Source organism: Taurulus bubalis (assembly GCF_910589615.1).
Source record: "Taurulus bubalis genome assembly, chromosome: 3".
Classification (NCBI taxonomy): domain Eukaryota; kingdom Metazoa; phylum Chordata; class Actinopteri; order Perciformes; family Cottidae; genus Taurulus; species Taurulus bubalis.
This window is the reverse complement of record NC_136591.1, coordinates 65,561-82,815: the sequence shown is the minus strand read 5'-3', so window position 1 is coordinate 82,815 and position 17,255 is coordinate 65,561. Positions and strand designations below refer to the sequence as shown.

General features: G+C 41.1%; 1 protein-coding gene across 1 annotated transcript; it reads left to right on the top strand.

Moving 5' to 3' along the window:
- Positions 1 to 1,151: 1,151 nt before the first annotated feature.
- On the top strand, positions 1,152 to 16,023 carry hsf2 (heat shock transcription factor 2). Its single transcript, XM_079216136.1, has 12 exons — positions 1,152 to 1,297; positions 3,590 to 3,698; positions 4,073 to 4,200; positions 4,574 to 4,698; positions 4,864 to 4,939; positions 5,109 to 5,170; positions 5,297 to 5,375; positions 5,521 to 5,642; positions 6,067 to 6,591; positions 12,614 to 12,716; positions 13,187 to 13,253; positions 14,213 to 16,023. Exons 1-12 carry the CDS (start codon positions 1,205 to 1,207, stop codon positions 14,533 to 14,535), a joined length of 1,812 nt encoding a protein of 603 aa, XP_079072262.1. The 5' UTR covers positions 1,152 to 1,204; the 3' UTR covers positions 14,536 to 16,023.
- The last annotated feature ends 1,232 nt before the right edge of the window (positions 16,024 to 17,255 follow it).

Sequence of the window (17,255 nt, the reverse complement as noted above, 5' to 3'; positions counted from 1 at the left end):
GTTAACCTGACAGGTAGATGGGTCTTCATAAGTTAACCTGACAGGTAGATGGGTCTTCATAAGTTAACCTGACAGGTAGATGGGTCTTCATAAGTTAACCTGACAGGTAGATGGGTCTTCATACATGAACCTGACAGGTAGATGGGTCTTCATACATGAACCTGACAGGTAGATGGGTCTTCATACATGAACCTGACAGGTAGTTGGGTCTTCATAAGTTAACCTGACAGGTAGATGGGTCTTCATACATGAACCTGACAGGTAGTTGGGTCTTCATACATGAACCTGACAGGTAGATGGGTCTTCATACATGAACCGGACAGGTAGTTGGGTCTTCATAAGTAAACCTGACAGGTAGATGGGTCTTCATACATGAACCTGACAGGTAGTTGGGTCTTCATAAGTAAACCTGACAGGTAGATGGGTCTTCATACATGAACCTGACAGGTAGATGGGTCTTCATACATGAACCGGACAGGTAGTTGGGTCTTCATAAATGAACCTGACAGGTAGATGGGTCTTCATAAGTTAACCTGACAGGTAGATGGGTCTTCATAAGTTAACCTGACAGGTAGATGGGTTTTCATAAGTTAACCTGACAGGTAGATGGGTCTTCATAAGTTAACCTGACAGGTAGATGGGTTTTCATACATGAACCTCCATTTATCATATTTTCTGATATGCTGATTTTGACATATATGATAAAATAGGCATTATGAGTTTGGGAAACCTTCCCTGAGAGTCACTGATTTAATTCACTGGTTATTGCATCTTTGTGTTTCTCTACTGAAATAAACATTTACTCATACATCATTTTTGATTTGATTTTCATTACATATCAAGGGAAAAAGCATTTCATTCAGGGTTTAATAAATGAAGTTATTCCTCTGCTCTTTAGAAATATGAGCTTTTTATTGAAGAATGTGAACAGACATTCCGCAAAATTGAAGGGGAAAAAAGAGCAACGACAAATAAATGAAATATACAAAGTGAATGAATTAAATTTAATTAAATATAATAAAAACAATTGCGCTCTGACCACGTGAATAGTGTTGCGTAAGAGCCCGTTTTCGACCAATCCGCTCCCGTTCAGGAAAACCGGAAGTTGCGAGCAATAACACTTTTTTTCTGACAAAACAGCAACAACAGACTCGAGCAACGTTTCAGCAGACGGGTTTTGTGTCGCAGGATTTCTCGTTACGTGATGAAACACAACCCTAACGTCCCGGCTTTCCTCAGCAAGCTGTGGACGCTGGTGGAGGATGCGGACACCAACGAGTTCATCAGCTGGAGCCAGGTAACGGGAGAGACTAGAGCAGTTAGGCTAGCGGCTAGCACGCAGGTAACGGGAGAGACTAGAGCAGTTAGCTAGCGGCTAGCACGCAGGTAACGGGAGAGACTAGAGCGGTTAGCTAGCGGCTAGCACGCAGGTAACGGGAGAGGCTAGAGTGGTTAGCTAGCGGCTAGCACACATGTAACGGGAGAGGCTAGAGTGGTTAGCTAGTGGCTAGGACGCAGGTAACGGGAGAGACTAGAGCGGTTAGCTAGCGAGCAGGTAACGGGAGAGGCTAGAGCGGTTAGCTAGCGGCTAGCACGCAGGTAACGGGAGAGGCTAGGCCGTTTAGCTAGCGGCTAGCACGCAGGTCCGAAAGCTAACGCGCAGCGCTACTTAGCTAGCTAGCCTCTGACATGAGCCAGACAGGCAGCAAGTGCAGCCACGGCAATAACAATGAGCTGTGGCGGCTCAACAGCCGCCGAACTACCGGCAAGCATTGGCCGAAGCTAACTAAGCAGCTCACCAGTAGTCCCATCGCTGTGTCACGTAGCTTGCATGCGGGGCCAAGTACACGTCCTCCTGGGTGTTTGGGGCACCGTGAAGCTACGCGTGTGCATGAAGGGAAATGATCGTAACCCAGAGCCGGTGTTACACCCCAACTGGTTTTCAAACCTACTGGTTTCCCTACGCGTGCGTTGTCTTCACTTCACAGCTGCAGCGGTTTTCTGTCTGGTGACCAGATTCGTCACACATTCACAAACATATTGCTGGAGATCTTCAAGCCACATTTCATCTCCATTGCAGCGATCGTGATTGTATAAGTGAGCGCTGCATCACAACCACGTATGAAGAAATACATTAAAGAAAATATATTTATAAAAAGATCGCAACGACCTGGATTCGATCCCTGTTGAGCAAAATGCAAATCTACTGCAAGACGGTGGCTCAACCTAGAGAGCCACCTAATATTAGAAAAACTCAAGTCATTTCAGGTATCACTCATTCATGTCACATCTCCTCTGTGTCCAGGGAACCTCTTGGTCTAGGTGGGCTGAAACAACTGGTTACCTCGGGCGGATATTAAACCACTATGTTGTCGCCTCTTCTGCAGTCAGCACTACTCGACTACAAGCAGGCCTACGACGACAGAGAGTTAGCAGCTAATCAGCAAGCCGCACAACACTGTGATATCTTTTCCTAACCAAGTTTTTAAATGTCATTTAAAAAGCTGTCAATGTAATCCCTTGATGGGGAACTTTATTACGAGTGCCGAAGGAAGCAAGATGAGCAGCAGCATCATCTTGCAAAAGTATAGCTGACTCCAGAATCGGCAACAATATATTTGTGGAGTAAAAAAACAAGTTATTTCAGGTCACCAGACCAAGAGGTTCCCTGAAGGCAGATGTGACTTAATCAATAAATTCCCAAATGACTTAAGTTTGCTTAATGATTGGTGGCGCATCGCCAGCACATAACAACACGTAATCATTTTTGCTCTACAGAGATCGAATCCAGGTCGTTGCGATCTTTACATTTATCTTTCTTCAATGTGTTTCTTCATACGCAGTTGTGATGTAGTGTCACTTAAACAACCGTAATCAAAGGATATGCCATGTGGCGTGAAGATCTCCAGCAATATATGTTCTTCATTGTTTTGTGGGTAGAACATTACTAGTATTACACTCTTCCTGTGTCTCAGTGTTCGCAATGTTTTTAGTGTCTTTTCACAATACGATCGTCACAAAAGTAGAATTGTTTTTGTCAAAATGCGTCAGTGGTGTCTGGCCGTAGCCTCGCGAAAAAGCATCGCTAAATATGTTGAGACGTGGTTTAATATCCGCCCGAGGTAACCAGTTGTTTCAGCCCACCTAGACCAAGAGGTTCCCTGGACACAGAGGAGATGTGACATGAATGAGTGATACCTGAAATGACTTGAGTTTTTCTAATATTAGGTGGCTCTCTAGGTTGAGCCACCGTCTTGCAGTAGATTTGCATTTTGCTCAACAGGGATCGAATCCAGGTCGTTGCGATCTTTTTATAAATATATTTTCTTTAATGTATTTCTTCATACGTGGTTGTGATGCAGCGCTCACTTATACAATCACGATCGCTGCAATGGAGATGAAATGTGGCTTGAAGATCTCCAGCAATATGTTTGTGAATGTGTGACGAATCTGGTGACCAGACAGAAAACCGCTGCAGCTGGGAAGTGAAGACAACGCACGCGTAGGGAAACCAGTAGGTTTGAAAACCAGTTGGGGTGTCACACCGGGGACCACTGAGACCCTGTTCTGACTGTGGCGTGTTTTCCAGGAGGGCCACAGCTTCCTCGTGCTGGATGAGCAGCACTTCGCCAAGGAGATCCTCCCCAAGTTCTTCAAGCACAACAACATGGCCAGCTTCATCCGGCAGCTGAACATGTGTAAGGCTGCTCCGCTTGATTCAGTGTGTGATGAACATGTGTAAGGCTGCTCCGTTTGATTCAGTGTGTGATGAACATGTGTAAGGCTCATCCGCTTCAGTTTGATTCAGTGTGTGATGCGTGGAGTTGGTGGTCATTGCAGACCAAATGAAGGCAGAAGGCTATTTTGATTCTGCCTTCATTTGGTCCGTCTGCAGCCACACTTCATACCTCTATATCCATGTGGCTGGTGATCATAACACACTTCATACCTCTATATCCATGTGGCTGGTGATCATAACACATCAAGGCTGAGAAGTGAGGAACTACCTTGAATCTGCAGATCATTATTGTCAAAGTGGAGATAAATGGTTGTGTTCGTGTCTTCTTTGCAGATGGATTCCGTAAAGTGATGCACATTGACACGGGCATTGTGAAACAGGAGAAAGACGGACCCGTGGAGTTTCAGCACCCCTACTTCCAACAGGGCCAGGACAACCTCCTGGAGAACATCAAGCGGAAGGTGGAGTCATCTGTCTTTCCCCAGCAGGCAGATAGATGCGGTGGGGACGTTCCCATCACTGCTTTACTGGACGTCAAGAGATGTTTGCACTCTGCCGACCCAGTGGTCTGCTGGGACACATTTTAACAGTCTGTTTCTATTTTCACAGAGAAAATATGAGTGTATTGAGAATTGTAATCCGTTTTTAGACTGATTTATTTGTGCAAATAATGAAATATTGTGTCTGCATCTAGACCTTTGACCGGCGTATCTGGTTCCTCTTCTCTTTGCTGGGCAATGCCATGTTTTGTGCAACATTCCTTACGTCGCAGTTTGGCTTCCGGTTTTCAGACGCCGCAAACACTACATTCCATTTGTAATTACTGTCCGGCAGGTTTCCAACACTCGGCCAGAGGACAACAAGATTCGACAGGAAGACCTGAGCCAGATCTTGGCGAGTGTTCACAGTGTCCACAGCAAACAGGAGAGCATCGACATGAGGCTGGCAACTCTCAAGAGGTGAGCGTGAAGCTCTGCAGGGTTCACCGTCACGCTACCGCCTGTCAGAAACTCAGTCTGTTTATTCAACACAACATATAAATCAAGCGACAGGAACTCCGAGGAGACGGGGTTGGTGTTGCAGCCTGTCGACTGTAAATAAAACCTTTTATTTACTTTATTCAGGGAGAACGAAGCTCTGTGGAGGGAGATCTCAGATCTGCGACAGATACATGCCCACCAACAACAGCTCATCAAAAAGGTGAGCGATACACCCGAAAAGCCCATTGTTTGAGTCTTAACAGCTGGAAGTGCATTTTTGGAATATGAACAAGACAATTAGTTTAATTTAGTGCCCAGCTTTACATTTGTGTGGCATTGGATGCATTAGTTTAGAACGGGAGGTCTAATGTGACTCTTCTCTTTTTCAGCTGATACACTTCATCATCACATTGGTACAGAACAACCGCATCCTGAATTTAAAACGCAAAAGGTGAGTTCACATTGAAAAGAAACAAACCCCTTTTAATTTAATTATTATCGTTGTATTTTTGTGCTGGGCGACGACCTCATTAAGTGAAACCCTTTCATTGTTGTCGTGTTCTCGTCCTTTTGACAGGCCGGTTCTCATGAACAGCAATGGAAAGAAGCCCAAATACATTCATCAGATCTACGATGACAAAGCGTGCGTGGACCAGGTCTGTAAACAGCGGTGCCCTGTGACACAAACATGTGCGCTCCTGATACCATTGGGTTCTCCTCATTTAAATGGATGTTATTGTCATATACGTGTTGTATATGCGAATATTTTTAAGTCCAGGTTTTGACTGTCTCCCTGTTTAGTCGCCGGTCAACAGTCAGAGTGGCGTGAAGGGCTCCGACCTATCGGATGACGTTATCGTTTGTGACTTGACCGAGAGTGATGGCGAGGTGGGAGAGGGGTCACCCAGATCCCACGAGCAAGGGTGAGCCTTTTTACCACGAGCCAGGGTGCGCCTTTTTACCACGAGCAAGGAAGGGCGAGCCTTTTTCATCAGGCGACATCGTTCTCCTGCTTTCAAACTTCTCTGCTTCTGCATCTTGAGTTGTTAAACGGAGGTTTGATGACTAGAAACACCTGCAGGTCGCCAAAGATTGCTACTCCCTCAAATGTAATACATTTAGTGTCAATTCAGTTTAACTCCTCGGTAGGAAGACTTTACAAACGTGCATTTGCTTTTGAGTGGGTTGATGAACTTCTGTGGGATGTTGGATGTACTGAACGAGAATGTCCTTCTCTACAACACTTTGAATACGTGGACTTTAAAGGAACAGACAGCCTATATTAGACTATATGAACAGACTGTATTAAATAGCCAGCAGTATCTCAATGAAGACGTCCTCCCACAGTGACATAGACACCGTGGAAGTGGAGCTGGACAGCTGTGCCTTTCTGCCGGCTGAGACGGACGTGAGCACAGAGGACATCAGACAGGCGGAGACGGGCGGCAGCAGCAGTGGGGCGACCAGCAGCAGCAGCAGAGGGGCGACGGGCGGAAGCAGCAGTGGGGCGACTGGTGGGGCGGCCGGCAGCAGCAGCAGCAGAGGGGCGACCAGCAGCGGCAGTGGGGCGGCCGGCAGCAGCAGCGGTGGGGCGACGGGCGGCAGCAGCAGTGGGGCGACTGGTGGGGCGGCCGGCAGCAGCAGCAGCAGAGGGGTGACCAGCGGCGGCAGCAGCAGAGGGGCGACCAGCGGCAGAAGCGGCAGCAGCTGCAGTGGGGCGGCCGGCAGCAGCAGCAGCAGCAGCAGCAGAGGGGCGACCAGCAGCGCCCTGCAGCTCAATAAAGCCCTGAGTCTGGAGGACCCCGTCAAGATGATGGACTCCATATTGAACGAGAGCGGAGCCATATCGCAGAACATCAACCTGCTGGGCAAGTAGGTGCCAACCTAAAGCACTTCATCATTACAGTCTACATAGTCACTTCATTATTACAGTCTACATATTCACTTCATTACTACAGTCTACATAGTCACTTCATTACTACAGTCTACATAGTCACTTCATTACTACAGTCTACATATTCACTTCATTACTACAGTATACATAGTCACTTCATTACTACAGTCTACATGTTCACTTCATTACTACAGTCTACATAGTCACTTCATTACTACAGTCTACATAGTCACTTCATTACTACAGTCTACATGTTCACTTCATTACTACAGTCTACATATTCACTTCATTACTACAGTATACATAGTCACTTCATTACTACAGTCTACATGTTCACTTCATTACTACAGTCTACATGTTCACTTCATTACTACAGTCTACATAGTCACTTCATTACTACAGTCTACATAGTCACTTCATTACTACAGTCTACATAGTCACTTCATTACTACAGTCTACATAGTCACTTCATTACTACAGTCTACATAGTCACTTCATTACTACAGTCTACATAGTCACTTCATTACTACAGTCTACATAGTCACTTCATTATTACAGTCTACATATTCACTTCATTACTAGAGTCTACATAGTCACTTCATTATTACAGTCTACATAGTCACTTCATTATTACAGTCTACATAGTCACGTCATTATTACAGTCTACATATTCACTTCATTATTACAGTCTACATAGTCACTTCATTATTACAGTCTACATAGTCACTTCATTATTACAGTCTACATAGTCACTTCATTACTAGAGTCTACATATTCACTTCATTACTACAGTCTACATAGTCACTTCATTATTACAGTCTACATATTCACTTCCTTATTAGTCTACATAGTCACTTCATTATTACAGTCTACATAGTCACGTCATTAATACAGTCTACATAGTCACGTCATTATTACAGTCTACATAGTCACTTCATTATTACAGTCTACATAGTCACTTCATTATTAGTCTACATAGTCACTTCATTATTACAGTCTACATAGTCACGTCATTATTACAGTCTACATATTCACTTCATTATTACAGTCTACATAGTCACTTCATTATTACAGTCTACATAGTCACTTCATTATTACAGTCTACATAGTCACTTCATTACTACAGTATACATAGTCACTTCATTATTACAGTCTACATATTCACTTCATTATTACAGTCTACATAGTCACTTCATTACTACAGTCTACATATTCACTTCATTATTACAGTCTACATATTCACTTCATTATTACAGTCTACATATTCACTTCATTACTACAGTCTACATGTTCACTTCATTATTACAGTCTACATATTCACTTCATTATTACAGTCTACATAGTCACTTCATCATTACAGTCTACATAGTCACTTCATTATTACAGTCTACATAGTCACTTCATTATTACAGTCTACATAGTCACTTCATTATTACAGTCTACATAGTCACTTCATTACTACAGTCTACATAGTCACTTCATTACCACAGTCTACATAGTCACTTCATTACTACAGTCTACATAGTCACTTAGTTATTACAGTCTACATAGTCACTTCATTATTACAGTCTACATAGTCACGTCATTATTACAGTCTACATATTCACTTCATTATTACAGTCTACATATTCACTTCATTATTACAGTCTACATATTCACTTCATTAATACAGTCTACATAGTCACTTCATTATTACAGTCTACATATTCACTTCATTACTACAGTCTACATAGTCACTTCATTATTACAGTCTACATATTCACTTCCTTATTAGTCTACATAGTCACTTCATTATTACAGTCTACATAGTCACGTCATTAATACAGTCTACATAGTCACGTCATTATTACAGTCTACATAGTCACTTCATTATTACAGTCTACATAGTCACTTCATTATTAGTCTACATAGTCACTTCATTATTACAGTCTACATAGTCACGTCATTATTACAGTCTACATATTCACTTCATTATTACAGTCTACATAGTCACTTCATTATTACAGTCTACATAGTCACTTCATTATTACAGTCTACATAGTCACTTCATTACTACAGTATACATAGTCACTTCATTATTACAGTCTACATATTCACTTCATTATTACAGTCTACATAGTCACTTCATTACTACAGTCTACATATTCACTTCATTATTACAGTCTACATAGTCACTTCATTATTACAGTCTACATATTCACTTCCTTATTAGTCTACATAGTCACTTCATTATTACAGTCTACATAGTCACGTCATTAATACAGTCTACATAGTCACGTCATTATTACAGTCTACATAGTCACTTCATTATTACAGTCTACATAGTCACTTCATTATTAGTCTACATAGTCACTTCATTATTACAGTCTACATAGTCACGTCATTATTACAGTCTACATATTCACTTCATTATTACAGTCTACATAGTCACTTCATTATTACAGTCTACATAGTCACTTCATTATTACAGTCTACATAGTCACTTCATTACTACAGTATACATAGTCACTTCATTATTACAGTCTACATATTCACTTCATTATTACAGTCTACATAGTCACTTCATTATTACAGTCTACATATTCACTTCATTATTACAGTCTACATATTCACTTCATTATTACAGTCTACATATTCACTTCATTACTACAGTCTACATGTTCACTTCATTATTACAGTCTACATATTCACTTCATTATTACAGTCTACATAGTCACTTCATCATTACAGTCTACATAGTCACTTCATTATTACAGTCTACATAGTCACTTCATTATTACAGTCTACATAGTCACTTCATTACTACAGTCTACATAGTCACTTCATTACTACAGTCTACATAGTCACTTCATTACTACAGTCTACATAGTCACTTAGTTATTACAGTCTACATAGTCACTTCATTATTACAGTCTACATAGTCACGTCATTATTACAGTCTACATATTCACTTCATTATTACAGTCTACATATTCACTTCATTATTACAGTCTACATAGTCACTTCATTATTACAGTCTACATATTCACTTCATTACTACAGTCTACATAGTCACTTCATTATTACAGTCTACATATTCACTTCCTTATTAGTCTACATAGTCACTTCATTATTACAGTCTACATAGTCACGTCATTAATACAGTCTACATAGTCACGTCATTATTACAGTCTACATAGTCACTTCATTATTACAGTCTACATAGTCACTTCATTATTACAGTCTACATAGTCACTTCATCATTACAGTCTACATAGTCACTTCATTATTACAGTCTACATAGTCACTTCATTATTACAGTCTACATAGTCACTTCATTATTACAGTCTACATAGTCACTTCATTACTACAGTCTACATAGTCACTTCATTACCACAGTCTACATAGTCACTTCATTACCACAGTCTACATAGTCACTTCATTACTACAGTCTACATAGTCACTTAGTTATTACAGTCTACATAGTCACTTCATTATTACAGTCTACATAGTCACGTCATTATTACAGTCTACATATTCACTTCATTATTACAGTCTACATATTCACTTCATTATTACAGTCTACATAGTCACTTCATTATTACAGTCTACATATTCACTTCATTACTACAGTCTACATAGTCACTTCATTATTACAGTCTACATATTCACTTCCTTATTAGTCTACATAGTCACTTCATTATTACAGTCTACATAGTCACGTCATTAATACAGTCTACATAGTCACGTCATTATTACAGTCTACATAGTCACTTCATTATTACAGTCTACATAGTCACTTCATTATTAGTCTACATAGTCACTTCATTATTACAGTCTACATAGTCACTTCATTATTACAGTCTACATAGTCACGTCATTATTACAGTCTACATATTCACTTCATTATTACAGTCTACATAGTCACTTCATTATTACAGTCTACATAGTCACTTCATTATTACAGTCTACATAGTCACTTCATTACTACAGTATACATAGTCACTTCATTATTACAGTCTACATATTCACTTCATTATTACAGTCTACATAGTCACTTCATTACTACAGTCTACATATTCACTTCATTATTACAGTCTACATAGTCACTTCATTATTACAGTCTACATATTCACTTCCTTATTAGTCTACATAGTCACTTCATTATTACAGTCTACATAGTCACGTCATTAATACAGTCTACATAGTCACGTCATTATTACAGTCTACATAGTCACTTCATTATTACAGTCTACATAGTCACTTCATTATTAGTCTACATAGTCACTTCATTATTACAGTCTACATAGTCACGTCATTATTACAGTCTACATATTCACTTCATTATTACAGTCTACATAGTCACTTCATTATTACAGTCTACATAGTCACTTCATTATTACAGTCTACATAGTCACTTCATTACTACAGTATACATAGTCACTTCATTATTACAGTCTACATATTCACTTCATTATTACAGTCTACATAGTCACTTCATTACTACAGTCTACATATTCACTTCATTATTACAGTCTACATATTCACTTCATTATTACAGTCTACATATTCACTTCATTACTACAGTCTACATGTTCACTTCATTATTACAGTCTACATATTCACTTCATTATTACAGTCTACATAGTCACTTCATCATTACAGTCTACATAGTCACTTCATTATTACAGTCTACATAGTCACTTCATTATTACAGTCTACATAGTCACTTCATTACTACAGTCTACATAGTCACTTCATTACTACAGTCTACATAGTCACTTCATTACTACAGTCTACATAGTCACTTAGTTATTACAGTCTACATAGTCACTTCATTATTACAGTCTACATAGTCACGTCATTATTACAGTCTACATATTCACTTCATTATTACAGTCTACATATTCACTTCATTATTACAGTCTACATAGTCACTTCATTATTACAGTCTACATATTCACTTCATTACTACAGTCTACATAGTCACTTCATTATTACAGTCTACATATTCACTTCCTTATTAGTCTACATAGTCACTTCATTATTACAGTCTACATAGTCACGTCATTAATACAGTCTACATAGTCACGTCATTATTACAGTCTACATAGTCACTTCATTATTACAGTCTACATAGTCACTTCATTATTAGTCTACATAGTCACTTCATTATTACAGTCTACATAGTCACGTCATTATTACAGTCTACATATTCACTTCATTATTACAGTCTACATAGTCACTTCATTATTACAGTCTACATAGTCACTTCATGATTACAGTCTACATAGTCACTTCGTTATTAGTCTACATAGTCACTTCATTATTAGTCTACATAGTCACTTCATTATTACAGTCTACATAGTCACTTCATTATTACAGTCTACATAGTCACTTCATTATTACAGTCTACATAGTCACTTCATTATTAGTCTACATAGTCACTTCATTATTACAGTCTACATAGTCACTTCATTATTACAGTCTACATAGTCACTTCATTATTACAGTCTACATAGTCACTTCATTACTACAGTCTACATAGTCACTTCATTATTACAGTCTACATAGTCACTTCATTATTAGTCTACATAGTCACTTCATTACTACAGTCTACATAGTCACTTCATGATTACAGTCTACATAGTCACTTCATTATTAGTCTACATAGTCACTTCATTATTAGTCTACATAGTCACTTCATTATTACAGTCTACATAGTCACTTCATTATTAGTCTACATAGTCACTTCATTATTAGTCTACATAGTCACTTCATTATTAGTCTACATAGTCACTTCATTATTAGTCTACATAGTCACTTCATTATTACAGTCTACATCGATACTAAAAAGATCGATACTTGGCTTCCGTGTATCGATACAATACCGGCACGCAAAATATCGCGATACTATGCTGAATCGATTTTTCCCCACCCCTACTGGTACGTGAGTCAGGCCGCCATGTGGTGCCTGCGCCCTCACATACGGGTTCATCATGAAGAACTGTGTGTTGTCAGGATGGAGCTCATGGACTATCTGGACAGTATCGACTGCAGTCTGGAGGACTTCCAGGCCATGCTTTACGGAAAGCAGTTCGGCATGGACTTCGATGGCTTCGAGGTAAAATTACATCACACGATGAACAACACTTCCAATCGCTTTTGTTTCAGCGCCGTGGATAAGCTGACTGCTATGAAGGTAGCAGCGTGAAGGGTTAATATCAAGGTGTGTCAGCTCCTCAGTATCATGACGTGGAGCACTGAAAGCAGCACTGACCCTTAATGGGTTAATGTTCCACCATTAGGGAGGACCACTAATAAAGCACGTCACATAAACAGGAGTCATACAGGAATCACAAGTAACCGACTTGTTCTGTCACATGAGCGTCACATTACTCGGCTGAACCTAAGAATGAATTCACTCTGGATACTCTGTTAGTGAGGGATCTCTTTACAGCCGCTGAAGACTCATGGAAGGACTTCAGTGACCAATAACGGCCAATGTGCATAATGTTATTGAGGACTTCAACCCACCCGTTTGTATGTGGGAGCCAGTCTCCCGTATTCATGGTTCCCTCTGTGCGTTGCCAGGAGGGCTCGTCCTCCAAAGAGAACACGGCCCAGCTGAACCGAGGCCGGACGGAGGACGTCAGCACAGGTGAGTGCAGGTTACACTCCGTCCCGCCACGACTTCCTTTAACGGGACGACCTCTGTGTGGGACGACCTCTGTGTGGGACCCCCAACGCGTCCCACACAGAGGTCGTCCCGTTAAAGACTAACTTTAAGGGAAGAACGTGCGTCCCTGTCTGGGAAGCTTTGAGGCATGCATACGCACATTATGGAGGCGGACTCTGGACACTTCCTTTCTGGAATCATTTCTAAGTATGATGCAACTTTAAGATCCGCCGCATCACAGACGTTGAAACCAGCAGCGTTGTGGAATTCTGCTCAATATTTCATCAGTTGTCTCGTCCCAGAGGAGAGCAGATGATGAAATCAGAAAGGAAAGCATTCAGGAATTGCAGAAATAGAGGGTCTGTGTTTTTCCAATAATATCTCTTAATACTGTGCAAAATAGTATCACCAATTTAGTTTTCATATAGTTTGTGTGTAAAATCGCTGCAGCGAACACAACTGTCTATAATCAGAGCGGGTCTCTTGAATAAATACAAAAATAAATGGTGTTCACCTATCAAATGTCCATTTGTATATGATATCGCGGGTTTGGGACACCACTGATTGATGCGAGTCTTTTGGAAGCAATCGGAACAGAAAAGCCTAAACGTTGCGGCCGCACTGGCACTTTATGACGGAGGAACGAGTGATTTCTCTTTTTGAGTCACCGATATATATACTTTATTCATCCCCAAGGAGACATGTGGTTTTGGCAGCAGCAAACAACGTTACATATAGGACATTTAAGATAATGTAATAATAAAAGTGCAAAGTATAGGAAGTGTGTAGATAAATATAGTATACAGTGAATGCAGGCTCATTTCTTGTCCGTAGAACAACTAATGAATAGTTTTCACAATCACAGAAAGTAATAACATTTAGAAAGACGTGTTAGATTAGACACACCAGGCTGATTTGTATTTATTTATGTATTATTTCAGATAAGCAGTTGATCCAGTACACCTCCTGCCCCCTACTGGCCATCCTGGATAGCTGCATGACTCAGCCAGACCTGGACCTGGGTCCCAGCAGCAGCTCCGGCTCCTTCACCCCCCAGCTGCAGCCGTCCTCCTGCTACGGTCCTGTGGAGGCCGAGCCGCCCACGGAGCTGCTGGACTCCGGCCCGGAGCCCAAGCAGACGACCCGCAGCTCCCTGGTCCGCCTGGAGCCTCTGACGGAGGCGGAGGCCAGCGCCGAGTCGCTCTTCTACCTGTGTGACCTGAGTCCCGCCGAGGGCGACGCCGCCGGGCTGGACGGAGTGTGAGCTGAGAGAGCTGTATGAGCGGGTCGTTGGTTCACAGCTGAGAGGGAACTGTATGAGCGGGTCGTTGGTTCACAGCTGAGAGGGAACTGTATGAGCGGGTCGTTGTTCACCACAGAGACGGCAGTATTCCTCCCCTCTGGCTGTGCAGGTTGAGAACAGTAACAGAACTGAAGGAGGGAACAGCTGCAGTCTGTCCCATGTACACATCTTTACATTCAAGACTTTTGCGTTTTTGATAACAATTGAGAAACAAAAAATCCACGTTCTCGTCAAATATAAGTGTATTAGTTTCTCTGGCAGGTTTTTAAAACTTTAAACCGAAAAGATTTAATTCGTGAGTCATAACTCGGGTCAGGACAGAAGACACACGTCATACACGTATTGTACAGATGCATCTGAACGTGTCCACACATTTCTCAGAAACCATATTAAAAACACAGATGTTCCTTCCTCGTATTATATATATATTCAGATCATAATCACCAGACGGTTTCTTCTACATCAACAGCAATCTAACTGTTGTCATCAGAACATCTGCACTTGTTGGCAAACATCTTACTTCCTGTGTACACCGCTAAAGCATGATGGGAATTTAAGTGCGTAAACAAAATACTCTAATCCGACATAAAAACGGAAGAACAGCAACGATGTCACAAAAACCCTGAAAAATGTTGTTTTGTTTGATCAATAAATGTTTTGACTAAATGTCTCCACGTGGTTCTTATATCCCCGGACCACTTCCTCGAGCCACGCATAAACACACATTTAGGCGAATAGTTTTAGTTTACGTGTCTCCTCCAAACAGTCCTGCGTGGTAAGAGAATTCCATGACTTGACTGTTTTCATAAACGCAAAGCTGGCACATGTAAAAGATTTGACATGCTTTGTAGTTAAGCGCTCTGATTCCTCTTTGGTCTCCTCAGTCTTCACCATCAGTAAAGCATCGCTTCTACAAAGTCTTCACCAGCCTGTGAGGACACGTTGAACCTTTTCGTATATACTTTTGAAAATGTATTCGTTTCGATTTTTGTCCGATCTTTTGCTACCTTTCTTTCCACAAAGCGACGATCCTTCTGATCGGGTTGTGTTCAGCTTTGAGTCCTGCAGGTGGCGCTGCCGTCCACTAAGAACATGTTCAGGTCCATTTTGTGTTGTGGTCAGTTTTTGCTGTCCATGTAGCAAGTCTTCAGTTTGAAATATCTTTCTCAACGTACGATCACGGTAACAAGGCCTGCGACAAAAGCGTGAATCCGTTGTGTTTTTAAACGCAACAGATTCTAGATTTTGTTTAGCGCTGCTTTGGCTCCCGTGGTGTTGAGGGGCCTCTGTACGTTCATGTTTCTGTTGCCTGATATGGAAGCGCACGCGTTTTCTGGTAGCTTCGCACTTTAGAGCTCAGATGGTTGTAGTTTGGTCACATGACCGGGCCACCTGCCATGAGCTGTCTGTCATTGTTGCAGGTAAAATAAAGTGAATGCTACAGTCTGTCATCCGTTTCTGTGATCTATACCCACGTGTGGGCCAAACCCAACAAGGATCGCATCCTAGCATCAAGTGTCGTGTATCCAAAGCCTGATGTACACAATTCAGTTGGCAGATGTCTAGATACAGATCTGACCGAAACCTCTTGGAACTCGGCCTTCATTTTTAATCTGAACTACAATTCAGTTTATTTTATATAGCCCAACATCACAAATACAAGTTATCCTCTGAGGGCTTTACAATCTGTAACATAGCATCCTGTCCCGGGACCTCACATCGGATCAGGAACAACTCCCCAATAAAGATAGTAAAAACCCTTTCACAGGGAAAACAGGAAGAACCTTCATAGAGCAACAGAGGAGGATCCCTCTTCCCGGATGGACAGAAGCAATAGATGTCATGTGACCAGAATGAATAATCTAACAGAGTTACAACACATTACATGAATATGACAGAAATTATTCATATAATGAATAGTATAAGCATGTAACCAATCCAGATAACCACGATCCATGAAGCAGAAAGGGATAGAGGACGAGCATCAGCAGGGCCATGGCAGGAGGCAGGACCGGCTCCAGGCAGCCACGATCCATGGCAGCAGGCACCTGTCTGAGTTCCGTGGCACCGAACAAGCAAGTTGCAGTTTGCATCCACGTCTCACCATCTTGTCATATTAGATACGTGTGTGAACTTGTCATAATTAACATGTGTATTCTTGAACGAAGCCATTCTGATCCCAGATGAAATCTTTTGCTATCAAAATGTGTTTTTTATTCATCAAATGGTCTGAAAATAATGGGGGTTGTTTAACCCTCGTAATGTCCTCCCGTTTGCCATACTTCTGCTGTCCTCTGGGGGCAAAATGACCCCACCTGGTTTGACTGTTATTTCAAGCATAAAGTATACATTGTCAATCAATTCTGTTTTACACCTTTAGTCTTACTTCAGTCCAACCCATTAACACCATTTTTTTCTCATTGTTTTTGGAATTTATGGCCAGTATACTCTGTTAGAGTGGAAATGAAACCAATTAATTCTGTTGACTTTATATTATTTTGACTTTTTGACTTGCTACACGTGCATGTAAAAGTTTAGTGAGGATGCTGTTTTTGAATCATTTACATTTTTTTAATGGCAGCAAATTATCACACCTGTTGTCCTTTGGGGTCAAAAATGACCCCGTCCTGATTTGGCTGTTATTTAAAGAATATAAAGTGGATAGATCCCCCAATTCTATG

What these genes read in the sequence shown, in the direction of transcription:
- hsf2 (XM_079216136.1), top strand. Translation starts at nt 1,205, where the DNA reads ATGAAACACAACCCTAACGTCCCGGCTTTCCTCAGCAAGCTGTGGACG. An exon ending in AGTTCATCAGCTGGAGCCAG is followed by an intron (nt 1,298 to 3,589) that starts GTAACGGGAGAG and finishes CGTGTTTTCCAG; the next exon opens with GAGGGCCACAGCTTCCTCGT. An exon ending in AACATCAACCTGCTGGGCAA is followed by an intron (nt 6,592 to 12,613) that starts GTAGGTGCCAAC and finishes GTGTGTTGTCAG; the next exon opens with GATGGAGCTCATGGACTATC.